The sequence below is a fragment of the Miniopterus schreibersii genome (genome assembly GCF_964146895.1).
Source record: "Miniopterus schreibersii genome assembly, chromosome: 8".
Lineage (NCBI taxonomy): Eukaryota > Metazoa > Chordata > Mammalia > Chiroptera > Miniopteridae > Miniopterus > Miniopterus schreibersii.
In genome coordinates, this window is record NC_138109.1 from 44,901,753 (window position 1) to 44,925,246 (window position 23,494).

General features: G+C 36.1%; 1 protein-coding gene across 1 annotated transcript in view; it reads right to left on the reverse strand.

The window, feature by feature from the left end:
* NEGR1 (neuronal growth regulator 1) overlaps positions 1-23,494 on the reverse strand; it is a 724,429-nt gene that overhangs the window by 139,403 nt on the left and 561,532 nt on the right. The window contains exon 6 of the mRNA XM_081145808.1: positions 22,820-22,971. Coding sequence (XP_081001934.1) covers positions 22,820-22,971 — 152 coding nt within the window. The remainder of the gene's footprint in view (positions 1-22,819; positions 22,972-23,494) is intronic.

Consider the following 23,494-nt stretch of genomic DNA (forward strand, 5'->3'; position numbering starts at 1 on the left):
TCTTTCATTTGATACATAGTTACATTTGTACCCCAATACCACAGACATTCTCACAGAACTTTATATTTGGCCCCTGCCTAAGCTGCCTAAGGCTATATAGCTCACTGGGGGGTCTGAATACATACGCCTTTTTACCTTTTTTATTTTTTATTTTTACTTTTTTTATAGAACAAGTCATCATAGTCCCCAGAGGAAAACTAGCTGAAGTGTTTGTAAGCTTTAGCCAAATTCAAAGTCTAGAGAATTAATAAAATATTTTGTTCGTAGCTAATACCTTAGTCCAAAGCTTTTGTAATTGCTTGTTGTTGTTGTTCTTGTGTTTATGTGTTTTTTGTTTGTCCTTTGGTTTGTTTTACATTCATGGAAAAAGACCACTTACTGATGTACATCTTTGACACTAGGTATGTTAGCTCATTGTGAAATTAAACTGATGAGGTGTCAAGAAATAAAAAGTTTTCAGAAAACTAGCCAATATATCACTGAGTGAAGAGCTCATATACCACGTGAGAAAATTCATATTAGAAAGTGGGACACATTTTCATCAAAAATAGCATTTGATTATTACTTCCTTTTTAGTCATGAATATATTTTGAGACAGACTTATCTAAAGTTTTCTGAAAGTCAAGATGGAGGAGCCAAATGTGCTCAGTTTAGGAGAGATGCCACCACATTATTTAATCAATCCAGGACTATTCCCTGGAGCACAAAAACATCTATTGTTAATCACAGTCTGAATGAGCAGCGTGAATTTACCACTTTAACAAATAAATAGTAGTTTTCTGTATGATTGACCAAATTGACTTTGCCATGATCCAGGGCAAACAAAATAATTGGCCAAAATGTGCAAAACTAATAGTAACAAAAACAATAAAAATGTTTAAAATCTGAAATGTAAGATGATTGTACAGAAAGCTGATACCTTCAAAGTACACTTTTTGGAACATACATTTTTCAAGAATCAATGTAAAACTGGCACAAGCAAATATGCCCTGCCTACATCATAGCTAATTTTCATACAATATCCAGTATAAGTTTGGAGTGGGGCAGACAGATTTTTGTACTGTAAATTTATACCTTGTTTAGGCCTTTAAAAAAAATTATTATCGATTTCAGAGAAAAAGGAAGGGACAGAGAGAGAGAGATCAATGCAAAAGGGAAACATCGATAGGTTGCTTCCCATATACACCACGACTGGGGATCGAATCAGTAACCTAGGTATGTGCCCTGACCGGGAATCGAACAGGTCAGCCAGGGCTAGGCCATATTTTTGAGCTTTAATTTTCCAAATTAAATCTGAGAATTTACTTTTCTCTCTTATATTAGAACACTGATGATTTCCGGTTTTTTTTTGGTTTGTTTTTTAAAAAAATCTATCTTTACTGATTTCAGAGAGAGGAAGGGACAGGGAGAGAGAGAGAGACAGAAACATCAATGATGAGAGAGTCGTCACTGATCGGCTGCCTCCTGCAGGCTCCCAACTGGAGATCGAGCCCGCAACCCGGGCATGTGCCCTGAATCAAACCTCGATCTCCTGGACCCTAGGTCTATGCTCACCACTGAGCCACGCTGGCCAGGCAGATTTCCGGGTTTAAATAGGTTTTATTTAGCTCTTTTGCAAGTTGTTCATTAGAGTTTAAAACTCTTATCAGACCATCTCAGCATTTGTAACCTCTCTGGTCTCCTCCATTCTTTATGTTTAATCACAACTACTGAAAGTGCCCATTAGGCTTGCAGACATATAAGCGTATTAACCCACTCGAGGTTGTAGTCATTGCTATGGAAACAATTCTAGGTAACAAATGCCTGACTGCACATATTATTGTGCTAGACACTAATACATGAATAGACATGGCATCTTGGCTTCTGGTTTGTTACATCCTCAAAGGAACCCCTAGAGTAGTAATCAGAGAACAGCTGAAAAAGGATGGTCATTTTATATTGGTCTGTTAATATCATCTTTAAAGCAATTTTCAGTTTCTGAAATGACTGGCAAAGGAAGTGTCCCTGGAGGAGCCCAGGCTAAAGGAAACCTGCAGAGGCTGAGTTCTTGTGGAGAATACGGGTTTTGAGGAGAATCCTCATTTGCTGGAGGCCTCCGCCTCCTACATTTGAAGTATGTGGTATCATTGCCCCTGGTTTAAGAACACTGGGTTTGTTTAATATGGGTAGGAATTGTTGTGTGCTAAGAACAGAAGTAGTCTGAGATTGAACTGAGGAAGTCTGTTTTACTAAACATGGTTATAAAGAATAAAATATGAGTTTACAGCCACCAAAGGGGACTGTAAAGAGAGCTCTATCTAGAAATAAACAACAGTCTCTATTCAAATGAGACTCAAATAGATTACAATTACTTGAACGGGTAGAACCACTGCATGGAGGGAAAGGAGCTTGAACATTGGGGTATTCATGCTCCACATCTTCCCAATAGCAATTTGAAAGGTTAAAAGATTTCTTTAAGGCCCCTACAGCTATCTGTTCACCAGCCAATGACACCCACAGCTGTGAGATGCATTGTGTAAAGCAGCAAGCTTGCCAGACCAATCTGTTTTTACCTGACCCTGTGTTCCTGAACTATGCCTCACTGTCTCTCCAGGGTAAAGGAGTAATCGATACATAAGAGAGCAAAATATCCATTTAGGCCTGAGCCCACTCTTTACTTTTTGTGTCTTTCTGACCACCCTCTGGGTAAAATGGTTAACTACAATAAAGATCAGAGGATCCTATTTATTTTATTGGAATTTTCAAAATTAGATATATTTATTTAATTCCACTCCATTTCAAAATGAGGGGAAAAAAATTCACAGACATGGAATGAGCTGCTCAAAGATCAAGGAAATGTCTAAACTAGGAAAAAAAGCAACCTCTTCTGGGTCCCTGGCCAGATTTCTGATTTAGACTTTAAGAGCTGATTTTGTTGGGGCAGCAATGGACCCACTGAAAAATAAACTGTATTTTCTAGTCTTCCTTACAAATAGAGTGGTTATGTGACACAGTTCAGGCTAAAACGTATAACTACAGGTTACTAGATGGAGCTTCTGCGAAAGTTTATAAAAAGATAGCAGATTCAGCCAGCCTATGCCCTTCCCTTCTTCTTACTTGGGACATGGTTGTGATGTTGGAGTGCTGTCTGCCATCTTGTGCAAATGAGACAAGAACATGCTAAGAGAGGTTGAAGGAATAGATTATTTGATCTTGTTAACAATGTGGTACCAACATAATGGATCGTTTTTCCTATCTCTAGACTTTTAGTTGCTCAAGGAAATCAACAAATTTTTAAAGACACTATCAGACATCTTTTACTAGTAATGAAACTTAACTCCTACCTGATATCCATAAAGATATAGAGTATAAATATACATGTGTTCATAAATGAACATGTTAATTAAAGTCTCTGAGTCTAATGTATAACACTACAAATGCGTTATCTTAAATTGGAACTCTGAATACAATTGTGCAATTGTGGGCATAATCCATTGTGTAATTAATCCTGTCCTTAAGGCTGTATTTGTAGGGAGAATCTGATGGCTAGGCTTCTGGTCTGGGCTCTGTCACTAACTCTCAGGGGTATGTTGGAATAGTTTTTGGACTGCAGTCTTCCCACCTCAAATATTAAGGTTAGATGAGATGACCTTTTTAGGACTTGTATAGCCTTTATATCTAAGATTTAACAACTAGATATTTTTCGTTCGCCTTATCTCAATCAATTTGTGATTCTACTTTAAGTACATTTTAGATTAACAGACTTTTGTGAACCTATCTGGGAAAGAGTCTCTTTTTTGCCTTGGGGATTTAAACATACTGTTTTATCTCCCTGAAATGAGAAGCATCTCCTCTAGCCTCTCCTTTTTTGCCTAACATTTATTCATTCTTATGGTCTCAGACTAGATATCAATTTCTTTAGAAAGTCATGCCTGATCCTTGAGTATTATATTTGTCTGACACATGCTTATATCTTCCACAGATTATACATTTTCTGGAGGATTGGGGCTATGGCTACCTTACTGCCATTGCATTCCCAAACACTGATATGGATCCTAGCATAGAGTCCATATTTAATAATAAAAAGATGAAAAAAATGCATGTTTCTGTAGAGAAAAAATATTCCAATTTTCAAATAGTGGGCTAATGAAGAATAATTTCCACTGGAATGTGGTTTACTTGTGTGTAGAGGTAGTTTGGCTAGAGTATGTGTGTATTTATTTATGTATGTATGTGTATATATGTACATGTATAAAATTAAAGACTTTTCATAATATTAACTTTTAGATACATTTTCTAAGTATATGCAGGTTCTGATTGGATTAATCATAGAAATAAATAGGAACACTGCACAAATTTGATGTGGTTTGAACAGTGATAGCATAACTCATAAACATGGCCTTCAATGGCAACTTTCCTAAAAGTATTTCAAGGAAAATACAAGGCTCATTTTAAATTTTTTATTTGACAGTATTGTATTTCTATTTTTACAGGAAACCCAAATAATCAGTTGAAGAAATAAGCAATAAGATAATTGGCTGGTCTTTGATTGAATGCCTTCTGGACGGGCTATGCCCCACCTCACCTGCAGAATTGAAAATGATGGAAACGAGCTTGCCCTCTGAGAGTTAAGTGATGAAGGCAACAGATCAGAAAAGATATGTGCAAAATTACCTCTTAAAGACAAAAAAAGATTATACAGCAAACAGAACTTGACAGAAACTTGATTGCCTACATTAACACATCTAAAGAAAGACTATGTTACTCCTAAGGGGAAAGAAACAGAGCTCTAGGGTCTGGTCAGCTGCATGCACAGATAAAGGAAAGTCACAGAGGCCAGTCTGGAAAGAGGAGAGATCTGTTGATGGATGTGATGTATATGCCACTCAGGGAAAAGAGAGCCACGACTATTGAACTTTATGCATATTCTGTCCCACTGATAAAACTGCCATTTTTTTGAAAATGAAGCAATGTTGGTTTTACTCTGATGCCATTGAATATTTGATTTATTTATCTCCCCTTGCTCTGATTCCATGCTCACCAAGCAACCTGCTGATTATGATGGGTGTCCTCTGCAGGTCAGGCTACAGAGAGTGAGTGGCTGATCCTACAGACTTCAAGTATTTTCTGTCTTCACACAGTGATTTCTCATGATGAGTTAATAAAATTACTTCTGTTTATGACATGGCTTTTCATGTTGCTTCATTTTAGGAACAGAATGAGCTGATCAAGATAATATGAACATTATAATTCAAGTCACTGTCTTATTGTAAATTAATAAAGCAGTATTCTGGGGTCTAGTCAGATATAAGTTGTGGTCTCATATATTTTTAATCTAGATCAGTCTCTCATAGTCTGCTAAATTCTAGCCACTGGACTACAAAGACTCTCTGGGCCTTTGAAATAAAAGTCCAGAATCTAGAATGTGGTGACTGAAATAAGCATTTTCAGATCTAATGAGACTTTTCTTAGAGCCTTAGTATTTAATGAAGTGTGGTCCTTGGACATGCAGCATTGGCACCATTGGGAAGTTGAAGAAATTTAGAATCTCAGCCTCTGCTGAAGGATTACTGAATCAGTGTGCATTTTCCAAGTCCTCAGTCTGTTAGTGTGCCTAGTCCAATTTGGGAAGCGCTCCTTCAGAGGAGACACGGCCACCAGGTTTACCTCTCCACCCCTGCAGGTGCTGGGGGACATTCCTTCATGGTCTTTCCTGCGCTACATGTTCTGCTGGGAATCCAAGAATGCAAAGCCTCTGCGAAGAATAAGGAGATGTTCTTCCTTCAGGCCGCTTCTTGCGGAGTGAGGAGGTGCCCCTCTGAGCGGCTTGCCTACAGGCTGCTGTGAGACACGGGATCCCAAGGCCCAGGGGTCACTCCTTTCACAGAGCCCAGGCACGGGGAGCACCCATGAAGCCGCTCCCATGGCTCCCATGGGGGTTGGGGGCTCGGGGAACAGACGCAAACACAGCGACTCTGGCCACTGCCAGTAACAAAATCTCACATCTCTGCCCCAGGAGCCTTGCATTTCCTGCCAGCATCCCTGAAGCTGTGGCAGCTAGCTCTAGGGTAAGATCTCAGACACTTCACAGGTATTGACACAGATTTCTTTAGCCTTTTTTAGCATAGTTGCCCAAAGCAAAGCATTAGGAGAACTCATTTCTTATCTAGGTTCTACCATTAACTTGCTATGCCAAAGTATTGTATTACCTCTTCTCTATGGAGTGATTTCTTCATGTATAAAATGAGGGGTGGGGAGAGAAGGGTGGGGTTTCTAGATGCTTTGTGCCTTAAGGGCGCGGTGTGCTTCACCCCTGTAAGATTCAGCACATTTTTGAATGTTGGCAAAATCAATGAATATATGCCCTATTTTAGCCCAAGGGACCTTGAGAGTCTTTTAGGAAACCCTATTAAATTATTTTCCTTCCTCATTGTACTTGGGGAAGAAATAGGAAGATGCTGCTCAAAGTTGCACTTACGTAAAATGATTAAGCCAAGAGATCTAATGTACAGCATGATGACTGTAGGGGATATCACTGTGTTAAATGCTGGAAATTTGCTTAGAGAGTACATTTCAGATGCTCTCATTACACACACACACAAATTGTAATGACGTGAGAAGATATAATTAGTTTGACTGTAGTAATCATTTCACTAAGTCATCATGTTGTATTCCATATATATATATGTATATATATAATTAAAAAAAAATTAAAATTGTAAAAAACAACAACATTTTTACCTGAAAAAAAGAAGTGTAAGTGATGTACAGGTTTGGGGAAGCATTTATAAAAGAAAATGGTGAGACCTCCTTCCCTCTGTTCTTCCTGCTGCTTGAAGTGTAGATATGATGCTTTGAACTGGAGGCCATACCTTAGACCATTGAAGGAATTGGGAACAGAAGCTACAACACGGAACAAAATCATTCAAGGAGGCTATGCCCTGATATTATGAGGCCATTCCAGCCTTGGACTCTATTGCAGGCTTCCACATGAGAGAAATATAGTTGCATTTTGTTTAAGTCATTACTTTGGGTTTTGTCACTCACAACCATTCCTAACCCCTAACATTGATCATCAGAAACATTATCTAGAAAGTTAGTGTCAGTTCTTCACAAGTCTCACAGGATTTTAATATTAATGAATAAAAAATGATAAATTCATTTATAGACTGTTCCTTCCTTTATGGTGGAAAATTCCTTCCTTTGGTTTAAATATATATAACTTTATTGATTTCAGAGAGAGAGAGAGAAACATCAATGATGAGAAAGTCATTGATTGGCTGCCTCCTGCATGCCACCCACTGGGGATCGAGCTCAGGCATGTGCCCTGACCGGGAATTGAACTCCCATCTCCTGGATCATAGTTCAATGCTCAACCACTGAGCCACTGTGGCCAAGCAGTTCCACAGATTTTTAATGGTAAAGTAGAATGTAGATAAAGTTATTTGCTTTTGTTTCTAGACATTTGTTTTATTTTATTTTTAAAATTTTATCTTTATTGTTGAAAGTATTACAGATGTACCCTTTTTTTTCCATTGACCCCCTCCACCCCAAACTTTGCCCCCGCCCCCCACCCAGGCCTTCACCACACTATTGTCCGTGTCTAAGGGTTATGCATATATGCATACAAATTCTTTGGTAAATCTCTTTCCCCCACCTCTCACCCCCACCTTCCCTCTCAGACTCCTCAGTCTGTTTTAGACATTCATTTTCAAAGGTCATTTTAAATAAGACAAATGTTAGAATTTTATAGCTTTAAAGGATCACCTATGAAGAAGTCTATGGCATGGCTGAAACCATCAACAAGCTATCAACAATGCTGGGGAACAACTGAAATCCTATAGTGACAAACATTAATATGCACTTAAATAACCATATATCTGATGATGTTTTAGACTGAATTATAACAATTATAAACTATACACATAATAATGGTCATGAAGAACTGAAATCAATATTAGGTGATTTTTAATCTAGCTTTAAACACACACACACACACACACACACACACACACACACACACACACCACACACATGTTAAATTCATCATCTCTAAACATTATAACAGGTTCCAGTTTATTGTTTTCCATATATGAGATAATCAGCCCAATTCCTAGTCTGAAACTATCCTTTACAAACTTGTCACTTTGCTGAATTTTTCTCTATAAACACCACCAATAACAGAAACATAACATGGTATTTTCTAAAACTGTTAAAAGTTAGGCATACCTCACATTGAACTCAACTATTATATGCACAAAGGATAGCAATGCTGTCCTTTGTGTCTGAAGACAATGATTCTGAATCATCAGCAGCAGAATACTTGGTAGGAGCTAGGGTTTTTGTTGTTTTTTTTTTTTTCAGTGCCAATACTCTGCCTGAACTCCTGAAGCCATGATGATCTTACCTAGATAGAGGCCTGCATTACATTTTGCCATTCCTCATTCTCTGATTGAGCCTCGGTACTACGCCTGATCTCACAACCAGCCACACTGAACAGAGGCTGCTAGCTCTCTTTGCTCCTAATATTTCTCTTTCCCCACATCTTTACCATTCAGCCATTAGTAGAGTGTGATTTGCACAGGCATTGATATTAATAGTGGGGCTGGATTTGTGTTAAACAATCTTAGCTCTCTCACCTGGGGAAAGTACGTACTATGCCAAATACTTCACTAGATAGAAGAGACTGGAACTAAAATGGTAAAACTATCTTTATGGGCTGTTTTCCAAGACATGGAAATAATTTTTAATGTTAGATATCAGCTGTTATTGTGACATTATTAATCACATGATTCTCTAATCAGAAAACAGTGTGTTATAAATCTATATAGGGAAGTTTACCATGTGTTCATTCAGGGGCAAGAGTATTTCACTTTATTATAGTACATAGAGATTAACAATTTTGCCCTTTAATATCTTTGGAGAGCTTCTTACAACATCCTGTATAATTTGAAGAAAAAAAGAGATTAGACCAAACCATTATAGTGTGCATTAGTGAATAGATGAACAGTGTACTAGAAAACAAATTAAGGCGGGATATAGTTTAAAAGGTTAAAAATCTCATTAAATAGTTCAGTACTAATTATTTTACTATTTGATCAAAACAATAGATCAACAGAGTGTACTAAGTGCTCTCCCTTTAAGCAAAAATTGGCACAAGCATTTACAGTTTTCTAGAAACATATAAGGGGGTAATATATAGGTGTATGTATCTGAGGGGGATCAAAGAGGAAGAGGAATCAAGGCTAAGTCCAAAAGTAGTCTTTATCTTTGTCACTGGCATTGTTTACATGAGACAACTTAAGAACCAAAGTATTACAATATTCCAGTAATAATCATTTGTCTCTGTTGTCACTAACATTTTTAAAGCTATCAGTAGTATATAAAAAAAGTTTTTAGCTGATGACACTTCTATAATATGTTAAAGGAGGTATCATTTGCTTACAAGGCCTTTCATTAGCCAGCATTTGACACCCTCCCCATCCTCATCTTTCCACATTTCCCTTAGTTGTCTTCTGTGCTCCAGCCATACAGAATTTCTTTTATTCATTCATAATTTGTCACTCTCTCTCTTTCTCACTTCTACAGATTGACCACATTTTGTGGTAACTAGTTGTGTCCCCAACCTCCCCTTCAAACACAGTAGTCCTCAGAAAGTTCAGAATCAATTCTTATTATCTTACCTTTGTATTCCCAACATATCACAGGACTAGGCATTTAGATAGTCAATAGATTAAATAAGTGAATTCACACTGAAATTTTAAAATTATGACATATGTCTCAAGGAATGCAGTTTATAAACTACTGTTTTCTTATTTTAAACAAGAAGAATGTGAAAACAAAATAATTTAAATTTTTTGGGGGGTGATTTAAAAAAAAACACCTGATTTCACCTATGTCAAAAAGCAACTTAGTATGTATGCCCCCTTCTCTGGCTCTGGACAGATTGGTGGAGAGATAACACTGGATCTGAAATCTATCGTGATGTTAATATGAGACTTTGAACACTTTTAATGACCAGGTAATATATTTGTCTCTCTGTTTTCATGGGATTAAAACATTATAAGATGAGCAACTCTCGAGGCTTTACAACTTTTATCTAAAATGTTGCTTAAAAATGAACATGGAGTGGGAATGAGATATAGTGATAGAGTCCATTTTAAGAGGACAATGTTTTATGTTGCAGCAAATGTCAACAAGGGATGTTGTGTGCATGTGTGGACACTTAGGTATACATGAGTTTATCATGAAGATAGAATAAAATCCCAGTTGTATCAGGGGCCATTACAGGGATTTGAAGAAACTTAATCAAATCATCCTTACCTTACAATAAATTTCAAGAAATTATAGCTGTAATAAGGGGGCTTGAAACTATGTAAAAGAGAAAGGAAAGACAACTAATGAATTCCTATTGGGCATCAGGTGCTCTACATATGTCCTATTTAATAAAAGATACTTCGACCTCTAGGTGAGCAAAGTATACCTCAGAACTCCCTTATAATTATATAACCTTATAACAAATCTTAATTATAAATATGTAAAATAAGTATACAAGAATAGTAAGGTTTGTGTGAAAATAAAATTAGTTCTGTGAGGAGGGTAGATGCTATACAATTAACATGTAGTTCAAGGGGGTAAACATAAAGAGAAAAATGTTTAATGAAAGCCTGTTATGCCCTAGAAGAAGATTTGTAATGTTATTTTGTGCCAATTTTATAAAATATTTTGGAAAGGGAGGGAACGATGTGTTGTCATAGAACGCAATGTTATGGAGACCTATAAGGGTTCTTTTGCTTCCATTACAGTAAACATATTTTTTTTTAACTTCTGCTTCTGGAACTATAAAATTCAATGTGTTTCTGGCCTTTTTTCTCTATCTAATAGCACAATATTACATTGCCTTATTTTTCTCTCATTAATTTTAGTACACGTATCGAAGGATTAGAACTCATCTTTTGAAAGTCAGGAGAGATTCTTTGGGAGAAGCAAAGTTTTCTCAAATCTAAACAAACCTAAAAATAAACAAAATGTCCTTCGGGCAGCCAATTCTGTGACTAAGAGAATATTTTTAAAAAGTAAGCCTGATTTTTCCCCGGGAACATATGAGACAATCTTCCTGCAAATTTCAAGCACAACCAAGTTGCTTCCCAAAATTGGCCATTTGCACTCCAGGGCTAAAGCTGAAAGTGCACGGAATTGCCTGAGTAATTCAATTGCAGGCGGAATCAATGCGTGTGTGAATGCTGCCCTGGTCAAAGGTTGGCCCTTGGGCTGCAACTTAAATCAATTCGGGGCAAGCTAAGTTTGATTACATTTTCAGTGATGAAGCTTTCAAAAGCAATTTTGAGCTTGCCTGTTCAGAAACTGTTTAGTTCTATCCCAAATCCATACTCCTGGTTAGAGAATCATCTACCTACCTGTTTTGGTTAATGATTAAGTCCTGGAGTTGAAGAAAAATGAGAGAAAGAAAGCAAAAAAGAGAAAATAATTCAGAAAGCAGAACATAAATAGCAGATGAGAGCCTCTCTCTAATAGCATGTGAGTCAGTAATGGTTTTTGTCTTTTTAAGATATTTATAATGATGACAAGAGTAAGAGGGAAAAGAGAATCAGGGAGTGTGCTAACGAGGTAGAGAAATGTAAATAATAGCTGGGAGGTGATTATGATAGTAATATGTGGCACTCTAAGAATATTTTCGTGTATAAGACCCATGCTTTCAGGTGCTGCCGGCAGGAGGGATGTCGGGGAAATACAGGTGGTTCTGAGGTATGAAGCAAAATGCATGTAACAAAGGATGTCAAATACGGCCTCCAACAGGCAATAGGTAGCTTGAGAGAAATAAACCCTTTCAATTTATCTTTTTCCAGCAGAGTCAAGCCTACAGAGTTGTGTAACCATAGCTTATGCAAGCCTTCTTAAAATGCATTTACTCAGTTAATAGTTTGATTATAGATATTATCTACATTTGGGTAAGCATATTATTATAGCATAAACTATAGTGTTCCCAAGATGGTATGATTTTTATTTTTTTTTTTGAGAAAACATAAATTTCCCTATAGGTATGACTACTAATTCCTAATACATAGGCTATTATCCTGCCAGTTTGAGGAAAATATGTTGTTATATCTTGTGTAATGAAGTACTTTAGAAAACCAGCGATTCCTCATAAATGGACCGAGTAGTACTCTCATGGTTCTTTGACAAGAAATATGGTCTGCCTCCCTAATTAGGCTGCTCCACATGTGCACTAATTGGATTGATTAAAAAATTAAAGAAAGGAACTGAAGAGTATGTAACTGCCTAATAACACATTTTAGAGCTGAGTAACTCAAGTTACCTCTTTTCCTTAAAACTGTTGGAAGAGAAAGCTTGTAAAAAATGTATAGAATTGGAAAAATCCAACCTACTAAAAATGTCTGGCCATGTCATAAATGAAATAACATTTCCATGCAAGCCAATCTTGCTTGATATATTCAAATCTTACTTAAGTATATATTGGGCAGATACCTAATTTGTATCTCTGGAGAGAAATCCCCAATGAGTTATATTTATAAGTAAGAAAATCCAGTCCATGCTGAATGGGCACATTCAACAAGGACATGGCATTTTTAGTCCCTTCCTTAGCAGTTTTACGGCTACTAAAATGGAACTTACAGCACTTTAGAGAAAGGATGGCCCATTGAAATATCATTGCTTTCACAATTAATTCTTTCTCTTTTTTCCTAAATCCGGAACGTCAAAACAGAAAAAAAAGAAGCCAACCTCACTTTACTTTTTCTTTTGGTGATGTTCTCTATTAATTATGCTTCACATTGCCCAAGGAGAAATGGGAAGTTTTATAATAATGCCACTTGGCACTTTATAATAATCATTATATTCACACATATTCTTGAATCTTATAATGGGGGCCACATTTCCATTTTTCAGAAAAGGAATCACAGCACAGGAGTGGAGGTGGGAGACTAGCTCAGACCTTTTCATCTGATCAAACCATTAGATCATGCTTCAAATTTAGTCGCAGCTGCAGAGAAAACAGTACATGCTGGGTAAATATTCTTTGAGACTTCTTAGAAATAAGGGGAGGGGAATCTCTCATAAGACCTCTGATATGCTCTGTCAGAGTAAAGGCTGGGAAAGGCACTATTGAAGTAGAGGCTGGTAATTTGTTTTGTTGTTGCATTGTTATTGTTTTAGGCTGGAAATGTTGGCATATTTTTATTTTTTCAAAGTCTCAATAGCCACAACTCTCATATACACAGGGTGACGTTTTGGCCTAATTTGTTATAGAGCTAGAGCTTTGTGAAATAAAACAGCAAGCACAAAGGTCTATTCTAGTGCCTTTTCATAGGTTATTGGCCAACAGAATTGAAACTGTGAACAGAAAGGAAATTTCCCTGAAGAGTAAAATTCTTTGCGGAGATGACAACATGATTAGGCCAGAGGTACTATTGAGCTAAACCTTATGGAAACTCACCACAGAGCAAAATACATTAAAATGCAATTTTTTTCCTGTCAATAAAAAATAATTTTGAGTTCAACAACAAAAATGTACAGAAGGGAAAAATATTGGCAGCATTTCTACTTTGTTATGGGGTAAATGTAGCTGTTTTTAATAACCATCAATAAATACTATTTTAAAACATATATAGATTTCTTAGAACCTTGAAGTATTAGAGCTGAAAGAGAAGAAGTTTTACTGATGAGGAAACTGAGGCTAGAGAGTGAAGTATCTCTACAATTAAAGGCCAGAACTTAAATTGCCTGACTCTTAAGCTAGGGCTCCCAACAAAATTTTATGGTTACATTTGAAACCCTTTTGATTTTTCTCTATCTTTTTGGAACCTAATTCCCACATGGCTGCTACATTTCAAGGCTGATCAATGACAGCCGCAAATACCAAAGCTTTCTTCTCTCTTTGGCATTTGCTGACCCTTTGTCAGCTATAGGGATGTATGTGCAGTATTAGTAGCTTGAGGATACAGCTGTCAAATTGCCTCTTCACCTGAGAGAAACACATTAGTAGAGTAATTAATCTTGTACAACCTTCTTTATCAACCTGACCACTTTCTTCATCATTGCAAGTGAATGCTTATGTGCATAGCAGATTTAATTAATAATTCTATTAAAAAAGAAAATATCACAGTGATACACATAAGTGCATTAATAAATGAATCAAAGAACCAGTGCTGTTCGGGGATTTTCAGTGAGATACAGTTACCCAGTTATTGAGGTATGTAGAACTGAGTGTCTTTTGGCTTACCCTTCAATGTTTGGATTATACATAACAGAGAGGAAAAAAAGGGAAACTAACATTTAATGAGCACTTCCTTTGGACTTGGCACTATACCTTAGTCATCTTATATATCTTATTTAATCTTCACAAAAATTCTATAAAATAAGTCATTTTCCATATTTTATGGATGAGATGACTAAGGCTTAAAAATTGGGATTGAGAGAACTGTCAACATCCTACAATGTGGGATTGTGGTTTCAAATCAGACCTGTTTGATTCCAGAGGTTTTGGTGGTTGGCCTGTCCAGTGGAAAGACCACCGGAAGTGGAAAAACTAAGTCACGTTGTAGCCCTAGATCTGCTGTGACACTGCACAGCTTTGAGTTCTGACTCACCTTCTTTGGGCTTCAGTTCTTTCACTTACAAGGTGAAATGACTGGTCTAGGCTAGAAATTTTAAAACGTAATTTTCTTGAACTCTATGACTTTTTGACAGGCCTTAGGGTTATTGTGTCATTTGATACAGAAGGGAAAAGAAAGGGTTTTGCAGGTTTACCTCCAAATCAACCAAAGTAATTTAAATTTTATATTTGTTATATAAAAAAGGTTTGCATAGGTTTTATTTGGGGGGAAGAACAGAATCCATTGCTTTAAAAAGTTTGAAAATGACAAGATAATATCTGAGACCTACTCCAGCTCTAAAGTTCTGACAACTGACATGGGTAACTAAAGCTCTGTCAATATTTGTATTTGTTTTTCACTGGTGGCAATTTGGTGAGCTGGGGCACCACAGGTTCCAGAAGTTATTCTGTTTCAATATGCTGAGTTACTCACGAATGGCGCTGAATGACCATTTTGTGTTTAGCTTCTCAAGAAAACACACAGGTTCTAGGTTTAGGTTGGGGAGGGAAAAAAATCCTCTTGTTTTGCTCATAGTCCATTTCAGCAAATTTGTTTGCATCCACACTATTGGTCTTACAATTGTGTCGATGCCTGTGTATTTCTGTAGAATGCCATTCGATAGGCCAATTTAGGTATATCAAAATCTACCTACAACTGCAAACCTAATTTTTGTCAAATATGTTACTAAAACATTCACAGAAGGCTTCACATTAACATAGATCTGTGAGGATAGAGCAAGTAGCTTCACACAGCATGTTGTCTTCAACAATCTCCAAGTCTAAATTTATTACTGCCTCTTTCAACCAAAATGAAAACCCCATTTCTTTTAAGTTGCAGGATGAGAGATCAATTTCAATCTAAAACATGAATCATTCAGATTTGTGGTATCACCTTTCGCATGGAATCAAAGTTCATTATAATAGTCAAAAATAACAGAGAGACCATACAATTGCTAACTGGCAAGTGGGACATTTGAAGCAAGCAGAGAGATGAAATATTACTTGCAAGGGCACAGCTGGTTCCATATTCAACAAATCAGTCAAAAAATAACGTTTGCCTGCATCAGGCAGATCTAAACAGGGAAAAACTGTTATGCAATCCACATGCTTACTTTCTCCAATAGCCTCTTCCATTCTTCTTTTGGATACAAGCTACTGATTTTATATATATATATATATCTTAAAAAGGAAGTGCCAATCAAATTAAGTAGACTGGGAAGAAATATTCTTTAATTTGAGAGGAGATTTTCTAGAAATTTAAATAACACTGATTGTATAAAGAATTTAAAATTGGAATTTCATTATTGTCTCCATAGGGTTGCTAAGGCAGGGAAAAGGCAGTTTTGGTGAGTCCTTTGAATATTTTATGTGTAATATTTCTGAGGCAAATGCATTGCTATTTCAATAAATGCATGTGTGCACATGAATGCACAGGCACACACACACACTCAAGAAAAGGAGTCCCTATAGCATCTTTAGAACTTATCTTCTAGCAAAAGATTTGACACCACACTTTTGGGAACATATTAAAGGGATGTGCGGCATCCACACATCGTATTATATTACTGTTATCTATTTGGGACCGTAAACAAAGACTCTGTTGATATTAAAGCTTGAATTGTCCCAAATATTTTCTTATATTAAGTCTCGGGAGAAGGTTGTATTAAATTAAAGCTATGCAAGTTTTAAACACTTGGTTTATGTAGCTAAGATTGCTTCCTTCTTAGCTAATTCTTTTTCCTTATTTCCCTTTAGATTATGAGTCTTTTATACGTGTTCTATAAAAAATACCCATTCTTTTGTGAAAGTGGGTAATGAAACATATATAAAATGTCTTACTTATAGATGTGACTTTTATTGGTTATTAAATTACTGATCAAAAGATGGTGTACATTTGATGAACTGAACCCATAGATGGCAGGATGGGACCATTCAGTTCATATTTTCTAAGAAGAAGGCTTAGAGGAATTATCTCTTTCAGTTGCTCAGGTTCAGGAAGCAAAAAACAACAGCTGAAAATAATAATAAAATCCCAAATAATTATGAATCTCAATTTTTAACTTAATAACATGTTTTTCTATGAATAGTTGGCACACTGTCATCCATTATTAATGTTGTTAAAGCACTTGCTCCCTGAGGCTGATCTACAGTGACTGCAGAATATTTTAATTCTCTCTCTCTCTCTCTCTCTCTCTCTCTCTTTCTCTCTCTCTCACACACACACACACACACACACACACACAAACACACAAAGAGACATTTTAAATGCAGACATACTTCAGAAATTTCTGGAGGATGAGGGATTCAGTGTATACTAGCTTTCCTGTAGTTTTTTTCACCATACAGTTTGTTTTCCCCTTACTTGAGAAAGTGTATACTCTACCTGAAGCAATTACATAGATGAAATTGCTAACTTCTGTACTTACAAGTACAGTCCCTCTTACAATTCCAGTCTAAGGACTACAGGGCATGGAAGGCAAAGGCATTGAAGGTAACTTCATATTAAATCAAAGCCCTTTCTTCTTTCTCTGGGACCCAAGAAAGATGTGAGAAAAGAGGCAAACTGGAATGAGGGAGACTTGCAATAAAGGCAAAAAGCATGGCAAGTGTAGTTCACCAAAGACTGAGATTTAATTGGGCCTTAAGAAGCCCAAATCAGACCAGCTGCTGAGATCATCAGCCTGTGTTCTTCTGTTCACAGCCTCGCTTGTACAAAGAGAAGTTTATTGCCATGTCTCTGCTTCTTCATCTACTTATTTAACCTTAATCCATAGAAATGTGGCATCTAATCCCAGTTTTCTACAGAAACTGGTCTGGCAAAGATCACCAATCACTTCTGATTGTCAGAGACAGTGGTTGACTTTCAGACTTTCTCTGACCTGATGTAGCATCAGACACTGCTGACCTTCCCTCTTCTTGACCTGGTCCCCTTCCATGGCTTCTACAGTACTGATCTTCCTCCGGCATCTCCATCAACACATGTTTCTGCAGGATGCTTCTCTTCCTCTGCCCTCTCCTCAACATTCTTGATGTTGATTTTGCCTGGATTTTGGTCCTTGCTCATCTTTTCACTCAACATGGTCTTTATGAGAAATATTATTTATTCTCATAGCTGAAACTACCAACTCTGTTGTGATAGCTTCCAAATCATATCTCCATTCTGGACTTCATATCCCGCTACTTACTGAACATCAATCACTTGCAACTGAATATGTCTAAAATTGAACTTATTTCTCTTCTTTCAATCTCTACCTTCTATCCAAATTTAAAAGTGCTAATCTTCTTATTGTGTTCTATCCTGGTTAATATCCAAACTAAATGTTGGGAGTTACCTAGATTCCTACAATTGCCTGCTCTTCTCTCCAGATTGGGAGTTATCTAGAGTGCTACAATTCCCTTTCTATTCTCTACTCATTAACTTCTCTCTCCTAATTACCTCTCAACTCTCTCATTCCTGCTACTCTTTTTGTGCAATTATCTTCTTTTGCCTTTATTATTATAAATCTAATAAGCTGGATTTAGCCCTCCACATTGCCTAACAATATTTTTCAGAAAATAAATCCGTTTGTATTCTTCTTTTTCACTCTCCAAAATCAGGAAGATAAAGTCTAAATTTATTTGCATGCCTTCCTGTCCTAATTTCACCAACTTGTCCAGCTTCATCTCTTAACAGCCTCTTCTCCCACATTTTACTCTAATCACATGTCTTCAAATGTGTCAGATTATTTCATACTGTCATGTCAAATCTGTTCCATACTAGAGAAGTTCCCCCCCTCTCTGTTTTTCTCTCTCTCATCACCATTCCAACACCCAGACTTGACCCAATCACATCCTTAGTTCAAGGGTCATCTCCTCTATAGATTGCTCTGAATCACTAAGACTGACTTGATGATTCTCTCATTGTGTTCACAATTGTTGAATAAATTCTGCCAAGTACTGCCTCTAAAAATGAGATAGTGATGACTAAAATGGCATTTGAACTGCATCTTAGTTATAATGCATATAGTGATACATATAGAGGACAGTATTTTCATGACACCTGAGACTGAATTATCAGTCTCTTCTCTGCCCTAGTACAGTACCATTGACTATACTGCAACACAGCTGCCTGTGTTCTTGTCCCTATTCTCTCATTTGTCTCAGAACTCTTTGAGGATAGGGTTCCAGTTATATTAATCTTTTTATTTCCAATATCCAGCATCTAGCACAGTGCTCTGCACATTGTGGGCAGTCAAAATACATATTTGAAGGATGAATATTGCTATTGAGTGAATTGTATGAGCCTCAGAATAGAACAAGTGTTTCAGTTCTGCCTTTACTCTTTGAATCTCCTAGATGTCTGAGCTTCTATGCTGTAAACATCGTATTTAATCTGAAATTAGTGCCACAAAGTCTGATTTATGCACTGAACAAGGGATGGGGTTGTAAGCTAGAGTTGGAATATTATTTCAAATTTGCATGCCTTCTCTCTGGCTTGCCAGTAAGGGTTTCCCATCTAATCACTCAGTAAAGTACTAGCAGTCAGTCATCAAATAAGGTCAGCCATCTATATATAAATTTTTGAAATGAAGTGAGTGTTCTTGGGTTATATGATATAATAACAATAATTAACATTAATTGAATATTTACTTTGATATAGGATGAGTGGATAAACACTTTACATGCATTGTCCCATTTAATTTTTATCCTGGTGGAAGTTATCATTGTCCTCATTTTATAAGTGAATTAACTGAGGATTTGGCACTTTGGTAACTTATTCAAAGTCACACATAACTGACGTGGTAAAACTGGTTCAAATCAAGACTTTCTTGATTCTCTTTATGTAAAACATACACATAATGAAATATGATACATTCCATTTTGGATGGTCTTAGTTATGACAAAGCTCTAAATTATAGTTTATTGCCTTTTGTCTTCTTGGTGATCTGGAAAATGTAGGTTATTCCAAGCTAGGAGTGGACAGTAATAGCCTCAGGATTTTTCCTAAACTGTTATGGATGGAGAGCTGATTCCCAGAGGCTGAAGCCCTGTTGAAATGCTATTCTCAACCAGTTTGAGTGTTTGCTATGTATAAGCACTATGCGAGGTAAGTCACATGTTTTATTACCCTGTCTTCAAGCATATTAACTGTTCAAAAATACAAATCATGAAAGCATGAAGATCTGATTACTCATGGCATGTTCCAAATATCACCACGTATACGGGGGCAGACTCTGGGGTTTACTTCTCGTTAAGAAGTTAGGTGAGTTAGCTTTACATAATCCCTTAGCTATAGAATGGGTTGATCTTCAATAACACATTAAAAAAAATGAACAGTTCACAGGCCAATATTAGATCAGCTTAGACTGGCTTCTAGTCTTGGATCAGTTTAGAAGCTGAAGACCTTCCCTTTCATAGATCTTGTAAAGATATCACAGGGGTTCTTATCAAGGGACACATCACTCTCTCTCCAGCTAGCATGGTACAAATTTTAGGAAAGCTGCCTTTCCCCACACATAGTTTGAAGATTCACAAGTGCCTGGGCTGGATAACTGTATCACTCCAAAAGGTTTTAAAATACCAAAATACCATAAAAAAATGTGTTTAAACGTCCCTGAGTCTCATTTTTGTATACATTTTCAGTCAAACATTGACCCCATTCACCTTTATGTACTTACATTTGATATCTGACATGTGTCTTTTATATCTAAACATTTATTCTCAAAAAGAGCTTTTATAAATTAAATAATAGCACGCTAAATTATTAAAGAAAAGTCGATGAAAACTACAAGAAGAACAAACATGTTATAGGCAGAGGTTTATCTTTCAAAGAGTGTGTTGCAAATGACACAATTTATCTTTCACTCCACCGCTGGTTTTACGTTCATAGTGATAGTGAAATGTAGGAGTGAAAGGCTTGGGCTCTGCAGCCAGCCTGGATTCAAGTTTTTGCTTTGGCTTTGTTACTTACTGACTTATTAAGCATTTGACTTTGGCCAAGCTTTTAATCTATCTTTATCTTAGTTTCTTCATCTGTAAGAAGGGAATTATAAAACTTATCTTTTTAGGTTGAATGAGAATTAGATGAACAAATTTCACATGAAGAGGTTAGAGTAGGATCTGGTCCACAGTAAGCTAACAATAAGCATTGTGACATTATTTTGTATATCTAGAGATTACAAATGTACATTCTATAGCTAAAACCCAGTTCAGACATTTATTTATTACCCTTTTAATCACTTATTCAATGTTGAATTCATTTATTTATTAAAGATTTGCTGATTGCCTATTAAATATTAGGCACTGTATTGGTGATATGAAGGATAAAATAATCAGATATGATCCTGTCTTCTCAACAAACATAATTTGTGGAAATATGAAAATATATAAAAATAATTATTGTACACAGGACTGATTAGTGCAATAAGATCTTCAGATGAAGTTATACAAGAGTTCTTATATATGAATATTTCTTTAAACTTCCAGGGCTATGTTCATAATTACAGACACTATTTACATATTGTGTCTTTATTAACAATTAAATCAAATTGCACTAGTATTTTGTAGCACTTTTACAAACAGGAAGCCAGTGGCAAAGAGAGAGAGAAATCATTGAAGTCCATTCTGAAGATATCATGTTTAGAAGCCTTTTGAGCAGCGTTTCACTTCCAGATGTTTGTGTTAAGGTTGCCAGAGTAAAACAACTAAGTGACATTTGCTCCTAATTTGTTTCTTTCATTAATGCTTCAGTTTTTAGTATCACAATGTGACTTAGAAATTTAAATAGCAAAAACTTAATATGTTATTAAGCCTTAAATTTTTCTTTACCTTCCCTTTTTAATTCAGTTATTCTTTCAGATTCTTGAATATTTAAACCATTTAAAATATTAATAACATACCAAAGAATTATCAAGATTTATATTAATCTGGAATTCACACTACTCTATAATATTTTCAATGGTTTATGTTATTCATAATTACCCTAAATAAACCATTCTCATGGAACTCAAGCAAGTATATATGCCTATTGCATGACGAGCAATGTTTTTCTTTCAGAGTGGCGATAGTAAGAAATATTAAGTAATATTAAGCTGGAAAAACAAATGAAGTAATGTTTGAAAAGTGTATATAGAACAAATCATTTTCAAGTGATTATTTTTTATTAACAACAAACTGATATAGTTTATTTAACATCAGAGGTTCCTAAATCATGGTGATTCAAAGTTTACAAATCATAAAACTTCTTATTATAATATGTTTTAAGTAGTAGAACTATTATATATCCCATCCTCATTTCTCCAAAATGGAAATGATCATGTCTGTGATTAACTACACAATAGTTGCACTTTTCAGAGACAGCTTATGATCATAGGATAATAGCATAAATATATACATCAGGTTTCAGTAAAAATATATGTGATAAGAATGATTCAGCTAACTGTGGAACTGAAAAGACTGTATTCTCTGTCATCTCCTTTGAACATTTTGAGAAACGCTCCATTTTTAAATCAGGAATATTTAATGGTTATAATAATTTGCTGGTGATTCAGCTTCTAAAAAGCACTAAAATGAATTGCAGGAGAAAACATTACAATAGGTTGCTTTCCTCTCAACTCCTCCTTGTGTTGGCTCTTCTGTTTTCATTTCTAGCAGTTAGGAACTAAGGTACATTATAAATAGAGTATTTATTTTAGTAAAACCTTAAGTTGTATTCTAAAATACAGTTTTGAGTAAAAAGGTTCTCTATATGGATAAATATTCTGTACATGATCCTTTATTTATTATTTCATTTTATTTATGGCATGTGAAATTCTTGCTCTTTCAAGATGAGCATCTAAAGAAAACCAACCAAGAGTAAATTCAACCGAAATTAATTCATGTTTCAAGATCATAGAATACATTTTAAAAAACAAAACAAAAACAAACAAACAAAACCTCACCAAACCAACTCTCTTCAGGCAAAAAACATTTTTCAGTGGATCTTATTATATATGCAATTTGTTCTTCTTTTCTCAGCTCTAAGACATTTTTCTAAGCACATGTAGACTTCCATAGGGATTATAAAATTCTCAAACAACCATATTATTTTGGGGCCAAGTTCCTCTGTGTAAGAAACATGTCACATCAGGCTGAGTCCTAAAATGAACATTCTCTATTATGTCTTATCTTAACTGAGAGATAGGAGCCAAGAGGCCCATGGGGGCATTTTGGCAACACTGTGTTACTTACGGTTGAGAGGCAGGCTCGCATTGGTTGTGCCTAGCTTGTTGGCAGCCACACAGGTATAGTTGCCGAAGTGCTCCTGTGTCACATTGGTAACAGTGAGAATGGATCTTGTGCTAAAATTCTGAATGATAATTCCTTGTTGGCCATTGAAGAGCCTAGAAGACAAAATGAACTCTAGGTAAATATATATTATAAACACCATTTTCATTTATATCTTAGACGGGGTTGTAACGGCAACCCATAGACAGTTTCGATCACTGGTGTTAGTACGTAGCATGCTAATGTTACAACTATTTGATATTGGGCAGGAGAGGCTGTATGTCAGCTGCAGACTGTTCTTATGGAATTATTTGCACTATTTAACAAACTGAGCTATGCATGACCTATTTACACATTATTTTGTATTTTAGAAAATTAAACACATCACAAAAATGGCCTCTCATCTGCTAAATTCAAGAAAGAGTAGACACAGATAACTGTGGTGAAGGCCTGGGGTGGGGGTGGGGGTGGGGTAGAAGGGGTCAATGTGGAAAAAGGGGTATCTGTAATACTTTCAAAAATAAAGATACATTTGAAAAAAAGAGTCCATTAAAAGCACAGATTGATGGTTTCTAGATAAACGGGCTGGAATAGGCCATTCCAGATGACTCAGATGATGTTGTTGGGTAACTCCCATGA